The sequence below is a fragment of the Lithobates pipiens genome, unplaced genomic scaffold, assembly GCF_037356315.1.
Source record: "Lithobates pipiens isolate NorthernLeopardFrog02 unplaced genomic scaffold, aLitPip1_a1.2 Scaffold_23, whole genome shotgun sequence".
Lineage (NCBI taxonomy): Eukaryota > Metazoa > Chordata > Amphibia > Anura > Ranidae > Lithobates > Lithobates pipiens.
The window spans coordinates 8,060,515-8,088,166 of record NW_027507785.1 but is presented as its reverse complement, the minus strand read 5'-3'; the positions used below and the strand labels follow the sequence as shown (position 1 = coordinate 8,088,166).

At 45.3% G+C, this 27,652-nt stretch overlaps 1 protein-coding gene across 3 annotated transcripts in view; it reads right to left on the bottom strand.

The window, feature by feature from the left end:
- The window catches only part of PDE2A (phosphodiesterase 2A), a 910,752-nt gene that overhangs the window by 160,769 nt on the left and 722,331 nt on the right, over positions 1-27,652 (bottom strand). For all 3 annotated transcript variants that reach the window (XM_077451150.1, XM_077451151.1, XM_077451152.1), the window contains one exon: positions 20,294-20,346. In XM_077451150.1, coding sequence (XP_077307276.1) covers positions 20,294-20,346 — 53 coding nt within the window. The remainder of the gene's footprint in view (positions 1-20,293; positions 20,347-27,652) is intronic.

The window sequence follows — 27,652 nt, the reverse complement described above, 5'->3', positions numbered from 1 at the left end:
TGTTTCCATTAATCGATATTTTTTTTAAATCGATTAATCGACTAATTTTGATTAATTATAACGCACATACAGATCCAACTACTTTTAGCTGATCTCCTTGCATTGCAACTCTGCATTAGTCAGTGGTAAATGTGGTATACACTATATACAATCACCTGACACTACTTAGTTTTCACAATCCATGACTTAACTTCACAGTTCACACAAACGTTTTAAATTCAAACTATAGCACTGACGTAAGTAATTTTTTTTTTTTCCACAGTAGCGTGACAATCCCTCCACCTCCGGTCTAACAAATCACTCTCACCTTATGGCATGGACCCCTGTGCAAACAGGTGGTCATGCATGCGGGTATCAGAAGGGTTAACACGGACCATAAACTTCTCTCACAATCTCAGGTCGTGGGTAGAAAGAAAAGATCAAAGTGCTCACCGCTTAAGAATAAGATTTAATTTTTGCGTTCAAACACGAACTACTCACATAAAGATGATAAAAACACGGCATGTAAAGCCGACAATCGTGTTAGTTCCGTAGGGCAGCAGCGGGTGGCGTCATGCGTAGCTCCTCCCCCCGTACGCGTTACGTTCAATCAGAAACTTCAACGTCACCAGACTCCTCCCCCCCTTCCCTTCGTTAGCAGACAGAGGCACTTGGGGAAGGGGGGGAGGAGTCCGTTGATGTCACCGGATCTCCGGCGGAACTCCCTGAAGACCTGGGAAGTCGGCGGAGAGGCGAGTACCGGTCAAAAGAATTTTGATCGATCAAAAAAATTAACGATTAATCGAGGAATTAATCTTTAATTTTCACAGCCCTAATGATTTTTTTATGTTTTTTTTTAGCAATTACTGTAAACCCCCCCCAAAAAGTATATATTTTTTTAAAGCAAAGGCCCTGGAGAATAAAATGGTGGTCGTTTGCAATTCTTGATGTCGCATGATATCTGCACAAGTAATTTATCAAAGGCATATCTTCAGGAAAAAAAAAGACATTATAATGAATTTTAGTGCAAGCAAACACAACAATATTATACCAAAATTTTGGTAAAATCTCAAAGATTACCATAAACTGTACTAATACGATTGTGTTAACTCATTTGTATGTATCTGTTGATTGATTGAATAAAATCTTTATGGGAAAAAAAAAATAATCTCAAAGATTGGGTCAAGTAACTAGATACCAAACAAGTCAGCATGCCACACTAGGGGTGGCCCGTCCATTAAGGGTGCCACCCTCTCCCGTCCTCTCCCTATCCATCTCCGCCTTCCCCTATCCCCTTGCAGGACCCCGGATGCATGAATTCCAATTATGGGGGGGGGGGGGTGTTAAGTACCTGATTAGAGCCAGAGGCTCTAATAGGCTTCAAAATAGGGTGGGCTCTGGCATAGAAAATGCGAATGGAGCCCACCCAGGCTGATCCTTCACCCTGCCAATCAGGAAGCGGGTTTTTGAGACCCGTCACCCGATTGGCTGAAAGGACAGGCGATCCTATTGGATCCTATTGGACGCCTAGGTGGAGGGGAAGACCCGCACGCTATAAGCCACCGATGAAGACGAGGACACGGAGCCGCTGCCCGCCTAGATTGGGTAAGTGCCGGACTGTCCGGCAGATGGGGGGGGGGGGAGGTGGTGGCGCCACTGTGTCTCACCTTAACCACTTCAATCTCTGTAGCGTAAGCTACAAGTATTTTGCCACTTCCGGTTTTGGTCTAATGTAAACAGGCCATCTCCGACCCGAGAAAGCATTGGTTCAAAACGATCTTGATCTGATGCTTTTAAGGGCAGAGGAGAGATCTGGGGTCTGATAGACCCCAGATCTCTCAGTAAAAAGTACCTGCCACCAGGGTCACAAGGGTAGGGTTGCCACCTTTTCTTCAAGCCAAACCCAAACATTTTACAGGACACTTTCCTTTTTCCGTAGTATACACTATAGGATTATAAAAGACCTGGGACACCTTTTGGGTGCCTCCAGGAGAGTGGTAATGCAGCAACTGCTCTTGCTGACATTATCGCCCCCCCCCCCCCCCCCCAGTGATGCCAAACCTGCCCCCAGACAGCGGCCCGCAGATCCCGGACAGCAACAGATTTTTGTGTGACTATCTCAGTTACTTGGGGAGCCACAGCCCTGTCTAAATAATCTGTCCGGGCTTCAGGCAAACTGAAACCCAGACACAAGTTTCCCAAACCCGAACTGTCCGGGTGAATCCTGGACAGGTGGCAACCCTAGACAAGGGGTGTGCAAGAGGGGATAAAAGTGATCTTGTGGCGCGTATCCGCGGCAGAGACCACTATTATCAGAGACCGGACCGCTCACTGAAGACGAGGATACCGGGGTTATGGCAGCTAGCTTGCTCCCATAACAACGATATTCCTCTTTAAAGTTAGGACGTATATCGGCATGCGGTTAAGCTGTGTTTTTTTATATGAAACGTGAACAGGGGGACAGGGTGCTTTAAACATGTTTTTTATTATTTTTATTTTATTGAGATACATCTTTTTTTTATACTTTTTTTTTACATTTTTATTTATTTAATTGCTATCACAAGTTCCCTATGGGATAGCATGGGCAGGTGACATTCGGCGGAGTTCCGACTGACTTTCCGCGTGAACTGACTTGGCCACACACAATCACACCAAAGTCTGTGATGACGTACGACCGGACTAGAATAAGGAAGTTCATAGCCAGTAGCCAATAGCTGCCCTAGCATCGGTTTTCGTCCATCGGACCAGCATACACACGAACGGATTTCTCGTCCGGACTCGAGCCCGTCGGAAAGATTTGAAACGTGTTCTATTTCTAAATTCCGTCAGATTTTCGGACAGCAAAGGTCCGATGGAGCCCACACACACACACGATCGAGTTGTCCGTCGGATTCGTTCCGTCGGACCTAGTCCGTCGAAAAGTCCGGTCGTGTGTACGGGGCATGAGAACTAGAGCGACTGCACTTCCAAGCGCACTTGCAGTGCAAAGTGGATTCGCCTTTCGTAAATAACCCCCCAAAGTCTATTCACCTTTAGTAAATCAACCCCACCGTGTCTTTGGCCAACTTGATTGGCCAGGCTGGCATGGGCGTAACCCAGTGTTTCTCAACTCCAGTCCTAGGGACGCCCCAACAGGTCACGTTTTCAGGCCTTTCCTTATTTTCCACAGGCGATTTGATCAGTTTCACTGCCTTAGTCATTTCCACAGCCGTTTCTTTCATCTGAGGGAAATCCTGAAAACACGACCTGTTGGGGGCGCCTTTGAGGACTGGAGTCGACAAACATTGGCGTAACCCATGCATGCCCACTGGAGTTGACTCTGCTTTTGTTGCAGAAAAACTTAAAGCGGAGTTGCACCCAAAAATGGAACTTACGCTTTAAGTGACGGTGCCAAATTTGACATGTGATATTTTTTTTTGGGGGGGGGGGGGATACCCTCTTTTTAGAGGCACCCAGCGCCAGAAGGAAGTTCACCTCTCACCCCTCCCTCCCTGCAATCTTCTGGGACACATCACAAGTCCCAGAAGATTGCCCGGCCATTCACAGCGTGCGGCGCGGCTCGCGCATGCGAAGTGCATGCCCGGCTGTGAAGCCACAGCCGGGCGCCCATTGTAAGGATGCTGACGCAGCGGAGAGGAGGGGGGAGAGGAGCGGGGCTTCGTGCACCGTGGGACAGGTGAATGTCTGATTATTCTAAAACTTTTTGTAGCCGCTGACTTTTATTTTATTTTTTTGTGGAACTCCATTTTAAGTAAGGGTTTTAAAAAAATAAATAAATCATTTGTACAGTTATTCGCACTTTGAAGCTGCATGCGCATTTTTTCAGTAGGAACACAGGGAAAATCAAATGTTATTAGGCTATTTTTCGTCCAGGTGAAATGTTATTCAATCTTAAAAAAATAAAATTTGAGAAAATACTACTATGGCCCACAAGGTGGAGCCGATGATCCTAGAAAATATTAAATATTAGTAATAATATTATAATAGGAAGTATTTATTTCCAACGATCATCTGATGGTTTTTGTTAATATCTATTTTTCTACCATTAAAAAATTAAACTTATATCATTTTTATTTGTTTTGTTCTTTTTTTTTTTTTTTTTTAGGGTCGCAAAAGCTCAGAAGTAAAAAAAAATACAAACTTTATTTTATTTAAAAATAACTTTACAATGGTTCGTACCAGAATAATAACTTAAGCGTCATATTAAACAAGACGAATGAAAGAATAAAATGTATTCTGGGAGAAAGAACCCTTTTGTCGGGTTACTTGGCCCATAAGGGTAGGGCCCAATTTGTTGGGGGGGGGGGGGTTGAAATAGCACCCTCTTAACACAGGCTGCAAGGCAAATTTAGTTTTTGGCTCCTTGTGTAAAGCAGCAGCGATTGTTTGTTTTCCGGTCTGTTCAGGGTTTCACAGGCAGGGAGTTTGATTGCTTCCCCCTGTCTCTAGAAGAAGCTTCCAGAGCATAGGGAGAGAGATGCAAATATCCAGCCTGAATATTTATCATGTCCCCGGCAATCCCTGGGGGGGTGTGCCTAGAAGGTGACTGGGGAGGAAATGAATAGTCTAGAGTCTGGAAAGATTGTTCTTTCCTCGGCAGGGAGGGTTTAAAGCCACAGGGGCAGGGCTGGTATTCCCACTAGGCAAACTAGGCAGCCGCCTAGGGCACACTGCTGCCTAGGGCACCTGGCCACTGGTGTTCCTACTCTCTTCTCTCTGCAGCAAGCAACTAAGTCTTGCACATAGTGTCAGAGGCACAGCGGCGGCGGAGGACTGTGTCTGTGTCCCGATTCCCGAATGAATAGAAGCAAGCAAACGTTCATTGATGGGCGCTGGCGAGGCTGCACTTGATGGCCACTGGTGAGGCTGCATTGATGGGTGCTGGTGGGGCTGAATTTGATGGGCGCTGGTGAGGCTGCATTTGATAGGCGCAGGGGGGCTGCATTTGATGGGTGCCTCATTAAAAAGGTGGGGTATACATGGGCAGGGCAAAGGGGGTGGAGTCAGGGATGGAGCGGGGGGGGGAAATGAGGTTTCGCCTAGGGTGTCAAAAATCCTTGCACCAGCCCTGCACTATTCCCCCCTCCTCAGCAGGATCCCAGAGTGGGAGCCTAGAGCAGACTGTTCCCCTGTCTTCCTCATGATCTTCAGCATGATCCTGGAGTGTGAGCCTAGAGCGGGGTCTTCCCCTGTCTTCAGCAGCATCCTGTAGTGTGAGCCTAGAGCAGAGTGTTCCCCTGTCCTTTGCAGGATCCTGGAGTATGAGCCTAGAGCAGACTATTCCCCTGTCCTCAGCAGGATCCTGCCGTGTGAGCCTAGAGCAGAGTCTTTCCCTTTCCTCAACAGGATCCTGGAGTGTGAGCCTAGAGCAGATTATTACCTTGTCCTGAGCAGGATCTTGGAGTGTGAGCCTAGAGCAGAGTGTTCCACTGTCCTCAGCAGGATACCGGAGTGTGAGCCTAGAGCAGTGTGTTCTCCTGTCCTCAGTAGGATCTTGGAGTGTGAGCCTAGAGTAGGATATTCCCCTGTCCTCAACAGGATCCTGAGGTGTGAGCCTAGAGCAGAGTGTTCCCCTGTCCTCAGCAGGATCCCGGAGTGTGAGCCTAGAGCAGAGTGTTCCCCTGTCCTCAGCAGGATCCCAGAGTGTGAGCCTAGAGCAGAGTGTTCCCCTGTCCTCAACAGGATCCTGGAGTGTGAGCCTAGAGCAGATTATTACCTTGTTCTCAGCAGGATCCCGGAGTGTGAGCCTAGAGCAGAGTGTCCCCCTGTCCTTAGCAGGATCCTGAGGTGTGAGCCTAGAGCAGAATGTCCCCCTGTCCTTAGCAGGATCCTGAGGTGTGAGCCTAGAGCAGAGTGTCCCCCTGTCCTCAGCAGGATCCCGGAGTGTGAGCCTAGAGCAGAGTGTTCCCCTGTCCTCAGCAGGATCCCGGAGTGTGAGCCTAGAGCAAAGTGTTATCCTGTCCTCAGCAGGATCCTGAGGTGTGAGCCTAGAGCAGAGTGTCCCCCTGTCCTCAGCAGGATCCTGAGGTGTGAGCCTAGAGCAGAATGTCCCCCTGTCCTCAGCAGGATCCCAGAGTGTGAGCCTAGAGCAGAGTGTTCCCCGGTCCTCAGCAGGATCCTGTAGTGTTTCCCTGTTACTTTGCAGTGTTCTGGAGATTACTCTGGTTACCTATAGCTGTGCAGTGGTGCAGGGTAGCCAGATGTCAAAGAAGCTTGCCCCGTGGTCTACAGCTGTAAGACCTTAGACTGATCAGAAGCTTTCCTCATGGTCCTCAGCTATGAGGGTTTAGACTGTCCAATATTCACAATTACCTAAAGAGAAGACTATGCTCTCACTGCTGTCCATGATCATTTTGGGGTATCCCGTTCCCTAACCCCTCTCGAAATGTAAAGTTTCTTCAAGCAATAAATATAAAAAGACAACCTCTGGACTGTTTATTGGAGCCGGAGTGTATGATTTGGTGCTTGGGTGGATGAGCAACCTCTATACTGTTAGGGAAGAACCAGCTATTGCCAGTGGCCCTTTTCGGGGGGTAGCGCTACACAAAGTTCTTGTCGAATAAACAGGCCCACAGCACAAATATAAAAACTACTCTGGTTCACAAGGGGGAGCTGAGCTAGTTAAAAATCCGGCGCCATAACATTTTGTATCACCCCGAAGGGCGAAATTAAAAATCCCCTGACATCAGAAAAGCTGAATTAAAAGTGTCATTGTTCCCTCCGCAAGCGGCGCACAAAGCCGGGTTCACAATAGCGCCGCGGCGCGCTCGTCTATTTTTAGCCGACGTGAAACTGATTTTCAATTTTGTTTTGGTAGAGAACGCTACAAAATCCCCTGTAATTGTTCTATCCTCGACATCGGTATGAGGAAGATATTTTTGTCCCGTAGTACGAACCCGCGCTTCTTTTGTCCCTTTCTATAGAACGATAAAAATAATCCTATTTCCCAATGCTTTGTACTCCTCGCAAGCAGCGTCTGATGCACAGCATACAGATTTATCTGTACTTCAGATACACAGAATCATTTAAGCTGGAAGAAAATGCGGCTTAGAATACGGCGGAAGGAGACCGCGGTATAAATCTTCGTAATTTATAATAAACAAAAATACGATGGGTAAAGATTAATCTTCCCATACAGTGCATGCATTGCATTATACAGTAGATAACATATGTAGCGCCGGTACTCCTAACAAGTACACGCTATATGTTAAATTTAGTTTTTTGCCCAAAACTGTAATGAGTTTTGGGGCTAATTGTGTTAAATTGTACTTTGGCATCAGTTTGGCTGGGCTGTATAGAAGTTCTGCCTGGTCATTGGTGGGGGTTGTACACCTGTGGGAGGCTGGAGAACACAGTCTGGTTGGACGCATTGGGTACCAATCTCTATCTCGGGAACCAATCAGTGGGTGTGTTTGTCTCACTGCGTAATCCGAGAAGGTGCCGAAGTCACGTGGTTCGGGGTTCCGGTCCAGAAGTTGTTGCTGACTCCATGGTCCTTGTCCTCCTGACCAGCCCCCAGGGGCCCTCATGGCCTGGGGTGCAGATCCACGGGTTTCCGAGCCTCAGAACTGGCTAGTTCAAGGCACAGTAACTGGAAGGAGGATTCTAAGGTGTTCCAGTGCCGTCTCGAGTTTTGGAGAGGCCCAGCAACTCTACACGCGACCAGGAGAGGACTCTTTGGTAAGACAGCCACGTACAAGGCTGGCTGCTCGGTAAGAGCCCGGAAGATGGGCTGCCATGGACATTGACTGAATCCACAATTCTTATGGTATCGCCGGACCGGCTGAAAGATTCTGGTAGAGTAAGAAAAGTTCCTACCTCTATCCTTCCAGTTGTAACTAAGTTTCCAACCAAGTCTGCTTGAGAGACTTTGAAAGCTAGAATTACCTGTTGGCTGCTAAACCCAAAACTTAAGGATTTATCCAACAGTTAAAGAGTCCAGTTGCGAGCGGCTGTTCCCTGGATTGTGTACATAGAGAGAGACTTTTATTGGAGTCAACAGTACCTAAACTTTACCCTGATACCCTCTATTCCCAACTTAGAGACTGAGTTTAACTGTTTCATGCAAAAAATAAAAATCCTAACAAGGAATTCAAGCGTCGGTCTCTACAGTTACTGGGTTATCAACCCCTGGGAACCCCTAGACAAGGACAACGAGTACGAGCTGGAGGAGGTAAACGGTAAGCCCGGAAAAATTCAGCCGCTCCTTCGGGGGTAAGTGCTACATATATAAATAAATATATACAGCTATAGTGATAATATGGGGTTTTGCTCTACTGTAGTGCTTCCCGATGGGTTTGGGTCCAGGCAGAAAATAGTGTTTTAGAGCTTGCTGGCCCACTTTTTATTCAAAAAGTATGTAAAAGAGGAAAACTGATGCCCTTGTGAGGGTTTCCACCATCATTTTAGGTGTAGCTCCCTTCTACTTAGGTCAATTACGTTTTTTTTGGCTCCACTGTAGTGAGTGGAGTGGTTATTGATTGGTTGGGTCTGATCAGGATTCCTCAGCTGAGAATTTGAAGGTGCTTCCAGATGCAGGGGGGAAGCAATCAAACTCTCAGCTAAGGAATCCTGATCAGACACAACCAATCAACGACCACTCCAGGGAGGGATATTCAAATGATCAGTTGAATAGTTATCATGCCCTAGCCAATCGCTGGGGCAACCAGAAGGCAGCTGGGATGATGATAAAGAGAAAGGAGGCCTGGGGGTAGACGTTTGTAAAATATTACGGTTGACACATGCTATATCATCAGATTGTAGCTCGACAGAAATGAATTGCTTGGCACGCTGGTATACAATTCCATATAAATTACACCACTACCAAAAGGAATACCTCTAAATTATGCTGGGGGGGGGGGGGGGGGTGTGCGGAAGTTGGAACTATGTCCCATATATGGTGGACATGCCCTAAAATAAAAAGATACTGGAAAGAAGTAATATTAATAATAGAAGAAATTACTGGCACTTAAATACCCGAGGAACCATGGGTTTGTCTGTTTCATGGGATCAGAATGTCCATCAAACAATATAGGAGAACATTGCTGCCCCATCTCCTAAACGCAGCAAAAAGTTTAATCCCCAGACACTGGAAGGATCCCGAGAGCCCTCAGTTGAGGAGCTGGTGATGTAAAATGAACAAAACTTATAATATGGAGTATCTAAGGTTCAGTGGTGAAGTAAGGAGAAGAAGGGTTTGAAAGGAGATGGAAAGACTGGTTAACCAGTTCCCGATCGGCGCACGCTGATGTATGTCGGCAGAATGGCACGGGCAGGCATATTGGCGTACAGGTGGCACGCTCGCGTGAGTCTGGTCGATCGCCGCGTGCATAACCGCGATCGTCTCATGGGGCGGCTGAACGAAGAGATGCCGTTGTAAACAGCATCTCCCCGTTCTGCCTAGCAACAAGTGATGCTGATCTCTGCTCCATGTGATTGGAGCAGAGATCAGTGTTCACTAAATGAAAGCCCAACCCCCCCACAGTTAGTAACACGCCCCTAGGAACACTTAACCCCTACACTGCCACCCACTGGTTAACCCCTTCACTGCCAGTGTCATTTAAACAGGAATCACTGCATTTATATAGCACTGATTGCTGTATAAATGACAACGGTCCCAAAAATGTGTCAGAAATGTCCGATGTGTCCGCCATAATGTCGCAGTCACAATAAAAATCGCTGATCGCCGCCATTACTAGTAAAAAAAAAAAAATATTAATAAAAATGCCATAAAACTATCCCCTATTTTGTAAACGCTATAACTTTTGCGCAAACCAACTCAATAATCGCTTATTGCGTTTTTTTTTTACCAAAAATATGTAGAAGAATAGGTATCGGCCTAAACTGAGGGAAAAAATGTTTTTTTTTATATATTTTTGGGGGATATTTATTATAACAAAAAGTAAAAAAATAATGTGTTTTTTTCAAAATTGTCGCTCTATTTTTGTTTATAGCGCAAAAAATAAAAACCGCAGAGGGTGATCAAATACCACCAAAAGAAAGCTCTATTTGTGGGGGAAAAAAAGGACGTCAATTTTGTTTGGGAGCCAGGTCGCACGACCGCGCAATTATCAGTTGAAGCGACGCAGTGCCGAATCGCAAAAAGTGGTCTGGTCTTTGGCCAACAAAATGGTCCGGGGCTTAAGTGGTTAAAGTACAAGCAATCACCGAGATATGCCGAAAGGATGGCGGAGGGAAGGTTGGGGGGAGTGAGCGTGAGGGGACGGGACTGAAGATAGGTACTTGGAGAGATGAGGGGTGGGTGGGGATTTCGGGGGGGGGGGGGGGGGGGAGAGTAGCATGAATTTTAGGGCCAGTAGTGGCAACCCGGCTCTGACTCTGTATTGTATGAATTTTTGTCTTTAAAAAAAACCTAATAAAGAAATTTAAAAATATATATATATAAAAAAAAAAGAGAGAAAGGAGGCCTGAGTAGATCATTCTTTCCTCATCAGGGAGGGTTCCAGTCTTCTGGGGGGGAGGGGGGGCTGTTGCCCCTGGGAGATAGCCAGGGCGACAAGAGATCTTTTCTCAGAGGTTGTTGGGCTGAGAGCCTGAAATTTTTTTTGCCATAGAAGTACGGAAGGACGAAGTCCTTCTGTACCCAAGGCGAATAGGCCAATGTGCCCCACCACATCCACCATGAGCTGTGAACTTCTTCAGAAGCATAGGTTGTAGGTCCTGTCCTCTTTGTTCCACCCACCTGCTGAAGTGCTCAAGGTAACAGCCTCTTCTGCCCGGCCCCCTTTACACTCACCCATCATCTACCCGTGAGAAGTCCCACATGTTGTGGAGCATGGCCCCACACCCGCAGTTCAGTGTAATCTGTGTTCAGAACAGTGCAGCCAATCATAGAGTTATGGCACTTGTCAGAGCTTTCTAATTGGCTGGACTGTGATGATGCTAAACAGCTGGAGTGGAGCTGGAGTGGAGCTGGAGTGGAGTGGCCAAGGGGTAGGCAGAAGAGGCAACGGTGGGGTGCAAAAACAGCAGGAGCTTCAACCTACGCTGCTGAGGGGTCTGAACGGTGAGCAGTAAGTGCACACAGAGCAAATGTCCTAGGGCTCCAGGGTGTGGGGGGTTCCTGGGCAACTGTCCAGTTTGCCCCTCCCAGCGTCGGCCCTCATTATAATGGTCACACATTTATATATATTTTAGAAAGAGGAGGTAACACAATAATTCTGGTTTGAGTTTTTGGGTGTACAAGGGCAGCGGTGGAGGAAAAATATCCAAAGCAGAGTAGGACTCTTTGCAACTTCATAATTTATAGACCTCCATGTTACATAGTTACATAGTAGGGGAGGTTGAAAAAAGACACAAGTCCATCAAGTCCCACCTATGTGTGTGATTATATATCAGTATTACATTGTATATCCCTGTATGATGTGGTCATTCAGGTGCTTGTCAAATAGTTTTTTTTTTTTAAACTATCAATGCCCCCCACTGAGACCACCGCCTGTGGAAGGGAATTCCACATCCGTTCTGCTCTTACAGTAAAGAACCCTCTACGTAGTTTAATGTTAAACCTCTTTTCTTCCAATTTTAGTGACTGGCCACGAGTCTTGTTAAACTCCCTTCCGCAAAAAAAAAAAAGTTTTCTCCCTATTGTGGGGTCACCAGTACGGTATTTGTATATCAAAATCATATCCCCTCTCAAGCGTCTCTTCTCCAGAGAGAATAAGTTCAGAGCTCCCAACCTTTCCTCATAACTAATATCCTCCAGACCCTTTATTAGCTTTGTTGCCCTTCTTTGTAGTCGCTCCATTTCCAGTACATCCTTCCTGAGGACTGGTGCCCAGAACTGGAGGGCATACTCCAGGTGCGGCCGGACCAGAGTCTTGTAGATCGGGAGAATTATCGTTTTATCTCTGGAGTTGATCCCCTTTTTAATGCCAATATTCTGTTTGCTTTGCTTGCAGCAGCTTGGCATTGCATGCCATTGCTGAGCCCATCATCTACTAGGACCCCCAGGTCCTTTTCCATCCATCCTAGATTCCCCCAGAGGTTCTCCCCCAGTGTATAGATTGCATTCATATTTTTGCCACCGAAATGCATTATTTTACATTTTTCTATACTGAACCTCATTTGCCATGTAGTCGCCCACCCCATTAATTTGTTCAGATCTTTTTGCAAGGTTTCCACATCCTGCGGAGAAGTTATTGCCCTGCTTAGCTTAGTATCGTCCGCAAATACAGAGATTGAACTGTTTACCCCATCCTCCAGGTCCTTTATAACCAAAATAAATAGGATTGGTCCCAGCACAGAACCCTGGGGGACCCCACTACCCACCCCTGACCATTCCGAGTACTCCCCATTTATCACCACCCTCTGAACTCGCCCTTGTAGCCAGTTTTCAATCCATGTACTCACCCTATGGTCCATGCCAACGGACTTTATTTTGTACAGTAAACATTTATGGGGAACTGTGCCAAATGCTTTTGCAAAATCCAGATACACCATGCCTACGGACCTTCCTTTATCTAGATGGCAACTCACCTCCTCATAGAAGGTTAATAGATTGGTTTGGCAGAACGATTCTTCATGAATCCATGCTGATTACTGCTAATGATACCGATCTCATTACTAAAATCTTGTATATAGTCCCTTATCATCCCCTCCAAGAGCTTACATACTATTGATGTTAGGCTAACTGGCCTGTAATTCCCAGGGATGTATTTTGGCCCTTTTTAAATATAGGTGCTACATTGGCTTTTCTCCAATCAGTTGGTAGCATTCCAGTCTGTAGACTGTCAGTAAACATTAGGAACAATGGTCTGGCAATTACTTGACTAAGTTCCCTAAGTACCCTTGGGTGCAAGCCATCTGGTCCCGATGATTTATTAATGTTAAGTTTCCCAAGTCTAATTCTAATTCTATCTGCAATTTATAATTTGGATGAAAGGTTTAGCACTGGGAAACACTTTTTGAAAGATAAAAAATGCATTTTATATACAACTATATAGATCAGACCAAAATGAGAGACAAATGAGAGGGACATTGTTCCAAATCAGGGACAGTCCCTCGAATTTAGGGACAGTCGGGAGCTATGTGTGATCGCTGTTACCTAAATTGCCCCATATTTCTACATCCGTGATCAGGTCTGTATTGTTGGTAATCAGTAGATCCAGTAACGCTTTATTTCTAGTTGGTGCGTCTACCATCTAAACAATGAAATTGTCCTACAAGACATTTAGGAACTGGCGAGCCTTAGATGAATGTGCGGTTCCCTCCGCCCAGTCTATGTCTGGATAATTAAAATCCCCCATTATGATAACACTTCCCATCCTTGCTGCTAATCCAAATTGTGATAGGAGGTCCGTCTCCTCCTCCTCCCTTTGGTTAGGGGGCCTATAGCATACTCCCAGTATTATTTTCCCCTTAGCTTCATCCCTTTGGAGCTCTACCCATAAGGATTCCACCTCCTCCCTAGCTCCGTTAGTGATGTCATCTCTGACATTCACTTGTACATTATTCTTGATATATAGGCATACCCTTACCCCTTTTTTACCCTCTCTATCCCTGCGATAAAGGGTATACCCTTGAATGGTTGCCAGCCAATCATGGGAGCTGTTGAACCAGGTCTCTGAAATTCCAACAAAATCCAAATCCTCCTCGTACAACAGTATCTCTAGTTCTCCCATCTTATCTGCCAGGCTCCTGGCATTGGTGATCATGCCACGTGGTTTAGATACGGTCCTCTTATTGGGTGTTCCGAAATTGCAACTAGGACTTGTTACGATACTTACCTTAGGTTTATGTGCTTTAGTCAACCTACCACTAATGCCCCCAATACTACCCTCTAACTTTTTGGCCATCTTCTTCTCATTTAGGTGCACCCTGTCCCGTCTATAGAACTGGTGATGTGTGTTCCTAACGCGTCTCGCTGTACTTCCCCGAAAACATGCAATGTCAGGATAATGATTTCCTATTCCTGCAGCACGTCTAATGAGAATCACCTCTTATCTGACCTTCCCTGTATCATTAATATGTAAATTAGCCAAGTTCACATTCATTGATGACAGGAGACTAACTTTTCTATCAGGCTGATTAAAATGACAATAAAGCAAAAGTGCCAGATGATTTACATAGAAGTGAGGAAAGGAGAGGAGAGGAGAGAAGAAAGGCGAGAGGAGAAAGGAAAAGGAGAAAGTTGAGAAAAGAAGTGAGGAGAATGAGGAGAATGAGGAGAAACGAGAGAAGAGAAATTAAATGATAGAATAGAGGAGAAGAGAAAAGAGAGAAGAGAGGAGAAGAGAAAGGGGAGAAGAGAGAAGAAGAGAAAGGAGAGAAGAGAGAAGAAGAGAAAGGAGAGAAGAGAGAAGAAGAGAAAGGAGAGAAGAGAGGAGAAAATAGAGGGGAGAAGAAAGGAGTAAAGGGAGGAGAGGAGAAAGGGGAAAAGGGAGGAGAGGAGAAAGCAGAGTAGAGAAGAGAGGAGAAAAGAGAGAAGAGAAGAAAGGTGAGGAGAGGAGAAAGGAGAGAAGAGAGGAGAGGAGAAAAGAGAAAAAATAGGAAAGTAGAAAGCAGAAAAGAGAGTAGAGGTGAAAGGAGAGGATAAAAGAGAGGAGTGGAGAAAGGAGAAAAGATAGGAGAGGAGAAAAGAGCTAAGAGGACAAATGAGAAAAGAGAGAAGAGAAGAAAGGAGAGGACAAATGAGAGAAGAGAGGAGAGGACAAAGGAGAAATGAGAGGAGATGAGAAAGGAGAAAAGAGATAAGAGGAGAAAGGAGAGGAGAAAGAAGAAAAGAGAGGAATGGAGAAAGGAGAAAAGAAAGGAGAGGATAAAATAGATAAGAGGACAATGGAGAAAAGAGATGAGGAGAAAGGAGAGAAGAAAGGAGAAGAGAAAAGAGAGGATAAAAGAGAGGAGTGGAGAAAGGAGAGAAGACGTAAGAGGATAAAGGAGAAAAGAGATAAGAGGAGAAAGGAGAGGACAAATAACAGAAGAGAGGAGAGGGGAAAGGAGAAATTAGAAAGGAGAAAAGTGATAAGAGGAGAAAGGAGAGAAGAAAGAAGAAAAGAGAGGAATGGAGAAAGGAGGAAAGAAAGGAGAGGAGAAAAGAGATAAGGGGACAAAGGAGAAAAGAGATACGAGGACAAAGGAGAGGACAATGGAGAGAAGAGGACAAAGGAGAAATGAGAGGAGATGAGAAAGGAGAAATGAGAGGAGATGAGAAAGGAGAAATGAGAGGAGATGAGAAAGGAGAGGAGAAAGAAGAAAAGAGAGGAATGGAGAAAGGAGAAAAGAAAGGAGAGGGGAAAATAGATAAGAGGACAAAGGAGAAAAGCGATAAGAGGAGAAAGGAGAGGACAAAGGAGAGAAGAGAGGAGAGGGGAAAGGAGAGGATAAAAGAGAGGAGTGGAGAAAGGAGAGAAGAGATAAGAGGGCAAAGGAGAAAAGAGATAGGAGTAGAAAGGAGAGGAGAAAAGAGATACCAGGACAAAAGGGAAAATAGATAAGAAGAAATATAAGATAAGAAAGGAGAGAAGCAAGGAGAGGAGAAAGGAGAAAAGAGAGGAGAGAAGAAAGAGAAGCAGTCACAAACACCTGTCCCTCTTCTCCTCTCCATTACATAGGAAGGAGGTGTTCTGTTCAGAGAGCACCGAGATCAATGATAAGAGTGCAGAATAGGAAGTTATCAGCTCATAATATTTCTGGCGGGATCAACAGGCATTGTCTGGTTATCAATCAAATAAAGCACATTTGTTGGTATATTTAACAGACCAAATGGGAACAAATAGGAGAAGCTCATCGTTGGGGTTTAATGAAGAGCAATGAAGGGAGTGGGGGGTGGCAAAGAAACTGATCCTGGGCCCCCTGTGGCGCAGGGCCCTGTTGCCGCTGAGAATGTTGCCCCCATGGTTCCCGTATAACTGATTAAAGGGTTCAGTGCTGTAAAACACAAACCTCTTGTGTATAAAGAAACCAGTGGAAAAAGAAAACACACTGCTATGGTGACATTCCACCGCCGACATCTAGCCCTCACCCTGTATGCCGGCACACAATCTGGAACAGAGGTGCCCATGCGTCATTACGCAGGTTGGGAACTCCAGTCGGCACCCTGTGTGGGCAGATGCCCGTGTGTGCTGGTGCATGCGTGTGCATTTTTCAATTCCAGTCTCTGGGTGATCTTCGGCTAGTCCGCGACCTTTGTTCCATATATCTTGACCCTGCGTTTTCTCTGATGACTTGTTACTGACTCAGCTTGCCCCCGGACTCAGTCCCGGGACAGGGTCATCCAGTGCCCAGGGCAAGGATCCTAAATTGTGCGCCCTCTCCCTCTGTTAATACATTCCGTAGAATGGGTGTACCACTCTGCGTCTATTCTTTGCCCCCTTTGCTTCTTTGCACCTGGGGCAGCTTCCCATTCTGTCCCGTTCCTGCCTGGACTTCCCTTTAGCTGACTCCTGCTTGTGACCCTGGCCTGGCTCCTCCATTATCTCCAACTACACTACTCATCTGTGTCTGACCTCGGCTTGGCTCCGGACAACATCGCTCTTGTCCAGATCCTATTGGTCACCTGTGCATGACCTAGGCTTGGCTCTTGACCTCCACACATTTTCCTTCCAGACCGTACCTTCTGGTCCTAACCTTCATCACCCCACAGCGGATGTTAACCGTCTACCATCTGATGTCCCTCTCCCTGACTCTTCTGCCCAGCTAACCACTCCCGGCGATAGACGGCCCATCCCTGGCCACCCTAGTTCTTATCTCATTTCTCATGGTACTTTGGGGTGTCACCCCCGACCTGCTTCACCGCCGCCGCCTGATCCCTCAGTAAACACGTAGATCCTGCTGATTGTGTTCTCTAACTCGATAACGGGAATAACACATATTATTATTCTTAATCTGCAGTAATTGCTACAGTGCAATTAGCAATTTGGAAATGGCTGCAGGGTCGCGGCTTGGCACCTGTAATGCTTGTGTATGGAGACCCACGGGGAAATTGTACATTTGAGCTTTGAGTTAGCAATGATTTGTGCTCCTAATTGACTTCTTTCATTTCACCGGCTCCTGTAACGGTTATTAGCTGCTTGGGAAGCGGTGAAGCTGCCAGCCGAGATGTCAACTTCTAAAGGAAAAGTGCAGGTTGTCTATAGAGTTCAACTGCATTGGTAAATAGACTGTAAAGTACAGTACACACACGGGTCAATATAATAAACTCAATTGTCAATGGATAGGCTACAGTCTCTAGTGAATGGATAGGCTGCATTCTCAGTGATGTCACTGGTCTCTGGTGAATGGATAGGCTGCATTGTCAGTGATGTCACCGCTCTCTAGTGAATGGATAGGCTGCATTCTCAGAGATGTCACTGATCTCTAGTGATTGGATAGGCTGCGTTGTCAGTGATGTCACTGGTCTCTGGTGAATGGATAGGCTGCATTCTCAGTGATGTCACCACTCTCTAGTGAAGGGATAGGCTGCATTCTCAGAGATGTCACTGGTCTCTAGTGATTGGATGCTTAATGATGTCACTGGTCTCTAGTGATTGGACACTCAATGATGTCACTGGTCTGTAGGGAATGGATAGGCTGCATTCTCAGTGATGTCACCACTCTCTAGTGAATGGATAGGCTGCATTCTCAGTGATGTCACCGCTCTCCAGTGAATGGATAGGCTGCATTCTAAGTGATGTCACCACTCTCTAGTGAATGGATAGGCTGCATTCTCAGTGATGTCATTTGACTCTAGTGAATGGATAGGCTGCATTCTCAGTGATGTCACCGCTCTCTAGTGAATGGATAGGCTGCATTCTCAGTGATGCCACCGGTCTCTAGTGAATGGATAGGCTGCATTCTCAGTGATGTCACCGCTCTCTAGTGAATGGATAGGCTGCATTCTAAGTGATGTCACCACTCTCTAGTGAATGGATAGGCTGCATTCTCAGTGATGTCATTTGACTCTAGTGAAGGGATAGGCTGCATTGTCGGTGATGTCACCAGTCTCTAGTGAATGGATAGGCTGCATTCTCAGTGATGTCACTGGTCTCTAGTGAATGGATAGGCTGCATTCTCAGTGATGTCACCGCTCTCTAGTGAATGGATAGGCTGCATTCTCAGTGATGTCACTGGTCTCTAGTGATTGGATGCTCAATGATGTCACTGGTCTGTAGCGAATGGATAGGCTGCATTCTCAGTGATGTCACTGCTCTCTAGTGAGTACAGCCTTTCTCAACCTTTTCAACACAGAGGAACCCTTGAAATAGTTCTCCAGTCTCGGGGAACCCCTTCTAAAAATTATAAATCTAAAACTTGTGATACATTAGTGTGATGGTTAGTGGAAAGAATGGTCCTTACACTTGTGGTCATTGGGAAGAATTACCTTGTTTACAGATAGCTAAAAAGATCAGTGGTGTCAGTGGGAACTTATCTGAGAGGCATAAATTGCCCAATGCTGAAGGAACCCCGAGCAACCTTTGGAGGAACCCTGGTTGAGAATCACTGCTCTAGTGAATGGATAGGCTGCATTCTCAGTGATGTCACCGCTCTCTAGTGAATGGATAGGCTGCATTCTCAGTGATGTCACTGTTATCTAGTGAATGGATAGGCTGCATTCTCAGTGATGTCACTGTTATCTAGTGATTGGATAGGCTGCATTCTCAGTGATGTCACTGTTATCTAGTGAATGGATAGGCTGCATTCTCAGTGATGTCACCGCTCTCTAGTAAATGGATAGGCTGCATTCTCAGTGATGTCACCGTTCTCTAGTGATTGGATAGGCTGCATTCTCAGTGATGTCACTGTTATCTAGTGATTGGATAGGCTGCATTCTCAGTGATGTCACTGTTATCTAGTGATTGGATAGGCTGCATTCTCAGTGATGTCACTGGTCTCTAGTGAATGGATAAGCTGCATTCTCAGTGATGTCACCGCTCTCTAGTAAATGGATAGGCTGCATTCTCAGTGATGTCACTGCTCTCTAGTGAATAGATAGGCTGCATTCTCAGTGATGTCACTGGTCTCTAGTGATTGGATGCTCAATGATGTCACTGGTCTGTAGCGAATGGATAGGCTGCATTCTCAGTGATGTCACTGCTCTCTAGTGAGTACAGCCTTTCTCAACCTTTTCAACACAGAGGAACCCTTGAAATAGTTCTCCAGTCTCGGGGAACCCCTTCTAAAAATTATAAATCTAAAACTTGTGATACATTAGTGTGATGGTCAGTGGAAAGAATGGTCCTTACATTGGGAAGAATTACCTTGTTTACAGATAGCTAAAAAGATCAGTGGTGTCAGTGGGAACTTATCTGAGAGGCATAAATTGTCCAATGCTGAAGGAACCCCGAGCAACCTTTGGAGGAACCCTGGTTGAGAATCACTGCTCTAGTGAATGGATAGGCTGCATTCTCAGTGATGTCACCGCTCTCTAGTGAATGGATAGGCTGCATTCTCAGTGATGTCACCGCTCTCTAGTGAATGGATAGGCTGCATTCTCAGTGATGTCACTGTTATCTAGTGAATGGATAGGCTGCATTCTCAGTGATGTCACTGTTATCTAGTGATTGGATAGGCTGCATTCTCAGTGATGTCACTGTTATCTAGTGAATGGATAGGCTGCATTCTCAGTGATGTCAACGCTCTCTAGTAAATGGATAGGCTGCATTCTCAGTGATGTCACCGCTCTCTAGTGATTGGATAGGCTGCATTCTCAGTGATGTCACTGTTATCTAGTGATTGGATAGGCTGCATTCTCAGTGATGTCACTGTTATCTAGTGATTGGATAGGCTGCATTCTCAGTGATGTCACTGGTCTCTAGTGAATGGATAGGCTGCATTCTCAGTGATGTCACCGCTCTCTAGTAAATGGATAGGCTGCATTCTCAGTGATGTCACCGCTCTCTAGTGAATGGATAGGCTGCATTCTCAGTGATGTCACTGTTATCTAGTGAACAGATAGGCTGCATTCTCAGTGATGTCACTGTTATCTAGTGATTGGATAGGCTGCATTCTCAGTGATGTCACTGGTCTCTAGTGAATGGATAGGCTGCATTCTCAGTGATGTCACCGCTCTCTAGTAAATGGATAGGCTGCATTCTCAGTGATGTCACCGCTCTCTAGTGAATGGATAGGCTGCATTCTCAGTGATGTCACTGTTATCTAGTGAACAGATAGGCTGCATTCTCAGTGATGTCACTGTTATCTAGTGAACGGATAGGCTAGATTCTCTGACAATTAGCATTTTCAGAAGGAGAGGTCAGCAGAGGTGCCCTCCATGCACTCTATACAGGTTTCTTTTAATATCCTCCTTGTCATGGGATTGAGTTTAATTCGGCCACAAAAAAGGACGCAGAGGTACGAGGAGGACTCAAATACTCACATAATGAAGAACTTTAATTTGCAACGACGCCGCATCCAGGTCATACAACTCCCCTGTGAAAAGAAGATAAAATAACGCTCTGTAAGTATAGGGCAGAAAAAACATATTTCACTCCGACGGCTGACAGTTTTAACCCTTCCCTGCACTCCCCTAAACTGAATAAAATGGCTGTACCTTTAATGATTTGCTTAGACAGATTAGGAAATGCTTCTTACTGCACAGAGGGGGATCTGGGACCAGAGACCACCCCGAGGTCCGACCTCAGCCCTTCTAGCCTGCAAACTTCACTGTTTAGTTTTCCATAACAGCCTTCCTAGTGGGGGCCCCCTCCTACCCCAGACCCCATAGCAGAGGCCTGGACTGCTACAGTTCTTGTTATTTCACTGTTTGTAATCCAGTACCAAACCGTGAAGGGGGAAGGGTCAAAGGGGGATTGGAGCTCCAGGGGAGGGGATTCTGGATAGGAAAAGGAGTGATCAGAACAGCAAGGAAGGACAATCTCCTAAACCAGCGATCTCCAAACTGCAGGCCAGGGGGGCAGATGCAGCCCTTTGCTTTGCTTTCATCTGGCCCTTGGGGCACTATTTCATCCACTAATTCAGGGGTCTCCAAACTTTTGGGCCAGTTTATTGTCCTTTAGACTTGAGAAGGGCTGGATTGTGGCCAGCAGGGGTAGAATATGTCACGGGCCCAGCATGAGTGAGAATAAATATGGCCATAGGGTTTGTGGTCAATAGGAGTAGGAGTAGTGTCCCTATTAGTAAGAGGAATAGAGTATCCCATCACTGGTATTGGTGGAAGAAATAGTGCCCCATTGTTGGTGTCAGTGGGAAGAATGGTGCCCCAAGGGCCCCACACAGGCTAGCAAAGGGACACATCAGTTTGGAGACCCCTGCACTAATACCAACAATGGGGCATAACCCTCCCCCCCACTCAATGACCCCAATAATGGGGCAAAATTCCTCCCAATGACACCAACAAAAGAGCACAATTCCCATCAATGACACCAAAGATGGGGCATTGCATTTTTCCACTGATATTGGAACCTTTTATACTCCCACTGGTCCTAGTCTGGCCCCCCAAAAGTCTTAGGGACAGTAAACTGGTCCTTTGTTTAGAAAGTTTGGAGACCCCTGACCTTAACCAATCTCCCTGTGACTCTTCCCGCAGCTGCTGACAGCCGGTGGGTGGGAGAGGAGGAGAAGTCGGCTGTGGTGTGGGGGGGGGGGGCTGCCTGCACCATACAACTGCTCAGGCTCCCCCCCCATTTAACTGATGGGGCCTGGACCCCACACAGGAGGGCCTGACTGTGATGTCTGTTTCCATGTAACAGCAATGCTCCTAAGGTACAGGAGACTGATAAAAACTACTAACATGCTACAACAAATAGAGATACCACTGTCATGTTATCATTTAAGTTTACATGTCTTTTTCAGGCCCTCCCCACCCCATCCCCCAGTACTTGCTACACTATTGGGCAATTGTAACTTTATTTATAGATCTGTCTACACAAAACAAGGATCATATGGCCACGAAGTGACAGGTGTGGATAATGATTGATAGCGGATGTGTGCGGCATTTTGACCTTCAGTTGTTTAGGGTTCACACTGTACATACACTATATTGCCAAAAGTATTGGGACACCTGCCTTTACACGCACATGAACTTTAATGGCATCCCAGTCTTAGTCCGTAGGGTTCAATATTGAGTTGGCCCACCCTTTGCAGCTATAACAGCTTCAACTCTTCTGGGAAGGCCGTCCACAAGGTTTAGGAGTGTGTCTATGGGAATGTTTGACCATTCTTCCAGAGGTCAGGCACTGATGTGGACAAAAAGGCCTGGCTCGCAGTCTCCACTCTAATTCATCCCAAGGGTGTTCTATCAGGTTGTGGTTGGGACTTTGTGCAGGCCAGTCAAGTTCCTCCACCCCAAACTCGCTCATCCATGTCTTTATGGACCTTGCTTTGTGCACTGGTCAAAATCATTTGGTGGAGAGGGGATTATGGTGTGGGGATTGTTCTTCAGGGGTTGGGCTTGGCCCCTTAGTTCCAGTGAAGAGAACTCTTAAGGCATTGCAATTACAAAACATTTTGGACCGTTTCATGCTCCTAACTTTGTGGGAACAGTTTGGGGATGACCCCTTCCTGTTCCAACATGACTGTGCCTTCTTGTCCAACAGCAGTGCCTGACCTCACAAATGCGCTTCTGGAAGAATGGTCAAACATTCCGATACACACTCCTAAACCTTCTGGACAGCCTTCCCAGAAGAGTTGAAGCTGTTATAGCTTCAACTCTTTGATTCAGAGATTTAGAGATGTCAATGGATGCACAAATAGGATCAGTAGTCAGCGGATCTTACCATCTTCTACGCCTGCTATGTAGACTCATCCCCTTCATTCCAGAAGAGGAGAAAGCAATAGTAGTAGGAACAATCATCAACTCTCGACTCGACTACGCAAACTCCCTCTACATAGGACTACCTAAATTCCAGATTGCACGCCTACAAGTCGTCCAAAACATGGCGCCAAGACTAGTCACGGGAAAAAAACCCTGGGAATCCATCTCCCCTTCCCTGAGGATCCTACACTGGCTAACCATAAAGGATCGGATCACATTCAAGACCCTCTGCCTGACCCACAAATGCACACAAGGAAACGCTCCTCAATACTTATGCGAAAAAATAAAACACTAAACTCCCAATCACAACCTTCCGATCGACTAACCAAAACCTCCTCCTCATCCCCAAGTCCCGGTACAAATCAAGGGGAGAACGAAGATTCGCAGTCCAAGGACCATGGCTATGGAACGCTCTACCCACGAACATCCACTTGGAAGGAAACCATCGGGGCCTTCAAGAAAAAAACTCAAGACCCACTTCTTTTAAGAAGGAAGTCTATGCAGGTCGGATCAAGCGCCTTGAGGCGATCCAGTTCACATTTGCAGTGATATACAAGTCATTCATTCATAGCTGCAAAGGGTGGGCCAACTCAATATTGAACCCTACGGACTAAGACTGGAATGCCATTAAAGTTCATGTGTGCTTGTAAAAGCAGGCGTCCCAATACTTGTGGTAATTAAGTGTATGGTATATATACATTATGGTTTGCAAGTGGTTTACTGGGGTTGCAGCTGAAGATATTAGCATATTTTTTTTTCAGCCGGCAGCTGGCTTTCTCATGAAAGAGGTCAGAGCGGCTCAAGAGCCGCTGGATCGCTATCTGAAGTAGTATTAGTAGTGGTACTAACAGTAGTATCTAGTGTATCTGAGTGAGTAGTTCAAGTGTGGCTGTTTGGCACAGAGATGGAGTTTTCAGTTCTACATGGAGCAGGTTGAATGATGAAGGATAAAAAGCTATACATGGGGCCGTTACTTTGTTACCGACATTGAAGAAGTCTGACCATATTTAAGAAGTCTGACATAATCCACTGAGTTTGAAAGTTTTGTAAGGACACAGTCTTAATATTAAAGAAACAACTGGAAAAAAACCATAATGTTAAATATCCACATTGAACCATAAATTCTCTTTATATCGCCCCAAGGAAGGGAAGCAGAATTGGTACAAGATAGCGGAAGAAGATGGAAATATTAAGAACCTTAGGTCTTAGAAACAATATCATTTACTGGCTTGGTTCCCTTATCTGCTCAATTATTAAAACCTTCATTATTCTATTGCTGTGTATATATATATATATATATATATATATATATATATATATATATATATATATATATTTATTTATTTTATTTTATTTTTTATTTCCCATGCCCTTATTCATTTATACCCCTCCAGAAAACTTTGGACTAAACCTTCAAATAATGCATAGTTTAATAAGCGCAGAGTTTAAAATTCCTACTTTATTGAAGAATTTACCTGAGAGCAATCTGCAATAAAAAATTGCTGTATGATAATGTAACAAAAAAACTATAATCTTTGAAAAAGCCTTTAATTGCCAGGTACATGTGCAGAACTTTGAATTTTTGATCCTGTATGTTATGGATATTCCTTTTCAACATGAGCAAAAGTGGGATTATTATTTTTTTTTCTCGCTTTGCTGAAATGTTAGTGAAGTCAGGAACATTTCGTCAAAGTTTCACCATTTAGCGAAGTGCATTAGTGTAAATGAGGGAGGTGAAATTGAAGTGGTTTTTGGTGGTTTTAATACAGTGTTTTTACATCAAATTCTTTTCAATACTATAACTGTATCAGACAATTACAGTGCTAAACATTTAATTAATTTGTTACTTTTTAACACTATAGCAGCATCAGACGATTACAGTATTAAACATTTAATTCATTTGTTACTTTTTAACACTATAGCTGTATCAGACGATTACAGTATTAAACATTTAATTAATTTGTTACTTTTTAACACTATAGCTTTATCAGACGATTGCAATATTAAACATTTAATTAATTTGTTACTTTTCAACACTATAGCAGCATCAGACGATTACAGTATTTAACATTTAAATAATTTGTTACTTTTTAACACTATAGCTGTATCAGACGATTACAGTATTAAACATTTAATTCATTTGTTACTTTTTAACACTATAGCTGTATCAGACGATTACAGTATTAAATATTTAATGAATGTATTACTTTTTAATACTCTAATGCCCCATACACACAGTCAGACATTCCGACCACAAAACACGTCGGATTTTTTCCAACGGATTTTGGGTGAAACTTGTCTTGCATACACACAGTCGCACAAAGTTGTTGGAAAATCCGATCGTTCCGACGAGGTGACGTTATACACATATGACGGGGACTACGTAGAGGCCAGTAGCCAATAGCATTCGTCTCCTAATTATTTCTGAGCTTGCATGGCACTTTGTGCGTCAGAAATTCTCTACACATGATCGGAAAAAGTCAGATCGGATTTTGCTGTCGGAAAATTTTAGATCCAGCTCTCAAACTTTTTCCGTCAGAGATTCCGACAGAAAAAGTCCGATAGAGCCCACACACGATTGGATTTTCCAACAACATAATCCGATATGACTTTCTCCGTCTGAATTTCTGTCTGTGTGTATGGGGCATTATGCCCCGTACACACGGTCTGATTGTCTGACGGAAAATGTTCGATGGGAGCTTTTTGCCAGAAATTCCGACCGTGTGTAGGCTCCATCGGACATTTTCCATCGGAATTTCCGTCGCACAAAATTTTCTGACGACAAAATCCGTTGTCGGAAATTCCGATCGTGTGTACACAATTCCAACGCACAAAGTTCCACGCATGCTCGGAATCAAGCAGAAGCTATTGAACTTCATTTTTCTCGGCTCGTCGTAACGTGTTGTATGTCACCGCGTTCTTGACGTTCGGAATTTCCGACCAACTTTGTTTGACCGCGTATGCGTATGCAAGACGAGTTTGAGCCAACATCCGTCAAAAAAAAAATCCTTGGATGTTGTTGTCGGAATGTCCGATCAATGTCCGATCGTGTGTACGGGGCATAACTGTATCCGACAATTACAATATTAAACAGTTGCACACTACAGGCTGCAGTGGCCTCTGTATGCTGAAACCATCTATATCTGATATAGTGAACACATGAGTGGGAATCACTCTGATTGGTTTCTGGTCATTATTTGGCACTGAAGCTGTGATAGAACCATTCTCTGCACCACTGTATGAGAGTGTAGAGTGACCTAATGACACCGCAGTGCCACGCATGCTCAGATCAAATTCCTAGACCAAAGCTATTGGCTACCAGCCTGAACGTAGTCCCATCATAACGAAATAACGTCATCACGTTATGTACAATCGGATTTTCCGACAACTTTGTCCGACCGTGTGTATGCAACAGTTTCGGACAAAATCCGTCGGACAAAATCCGTCGGACAAAATCCAACGGATTTGGTTGTCAGAATGTCCGACCGTGTGTACAAGGGCTTAGGGGTGATGGCTGGTTTGTACTCACTCAGTTTCTTTACGAAGCAAGACCCAGAGAGCTGCTGTCTTGGCCATTCTGCTGGATGGGCTGCTTCTGGTTTGGCTAGGAGTCTGCAGCTAAGCCAAGCTGAGACTAAAGCTGGGTGAGTTCCTGGAGCTCTCTTCTTCCTCCTCTCTCTCTCTCTCTCTCTACTTCTGTTCCTTTCTGCCCCAGGGGGCACATTTCCCAGCACAGGGGTCACCTCCAGATAGCTAGACCACAGATTCCGCTCCCAGACTGCCAAGCTTTAGAATATTTATGGGCTGCTTCCCCGCCTTCTAGGCCCCCCTTCCCAGGGATTGGTGGAAGCTCCATGAATATTCAGGCTAGAGCCTCTGTCCCTCCATCCACTATGTTCTGGAAGTTTCCAGTGAGTTCCAGAAGATGGGAAGGTAACAGAGCCACAGGCTGTGAAGCACTGCCCAGTCTCCTCAATTAACACACTCTCCTCTGCCTACAGGGGAGCAAAACTAAATTTACCTACATTAGCAACTGTGAAGGTGCTATATGTATGAAATGTGAACATTAAAGCAGAACTCCTCACAAAATGCTATTTTCTTTAATCTTGGATAGAGCTAGCCAGTAACCTTGCTCTCAATACTACTACAAATTGCCCATGCACCCCTAGCTTTGTACTCTCTGTGAGGTTTTCATTACTGTCTGTGTCCACATTGGGGAGATTTACCTTCATTTACTGTGTCGGTAAAATCCCATATGTCAACTTCTAACAGGGTTTCATCTGGACAGAAACTAAGAAGACATCTCCCAAGTGGGGATGCAGACAGCAGTAGTTTCTCGACCTGAAAAAGTCATTGAGCAAGCAACACAACGTTTTGTGGATGACTGGTTACTCTCTCCATGAACAAGCCCTAGTGTTGGTGAAACATATTAGCGGTTTGGCGTTGGGTGGAAGTGAGCCGTGATGCTGTCATTGCAAAGCTTTCCTGGAATGGAACACCTTTGTCACGTGGCCCGTTATTTAGATGGTGAACTAAAGTGGAGCAAGAGCAGAATCCAGGCCCCGGACACCTGTATGATTGCAGGGAATTGAGGAAGGTACGGGCTGGCCTGTGAGCCATGAATGTGGTTGGGCATTGGGGGTGGCCTACTCTCAGCCACGATTTACTTTTTTTTTTTCTGGTGGATGGCTTGATTGACCAGAATGACAGTCTTCAGTTGTCCCAGAGGACACACACAGGGCTGGACTGGGACAGAAACTTGGCCCTGGACTTCATCCAGACCAGCCCACTTACAGTTTGAGTGTCCCATTACCAGCCCCCTTATATCAGAGTGTCCCATCACCAGCCCCCTTACATCAGAGTGTCCCATTACCAGCCCCCTTACATCAGAGTGTCCCATTACCAGCCCCCTTACATCAGAGTGTCCCATCAGCACCCCCTTACATCAGAGGGTCCCATCAC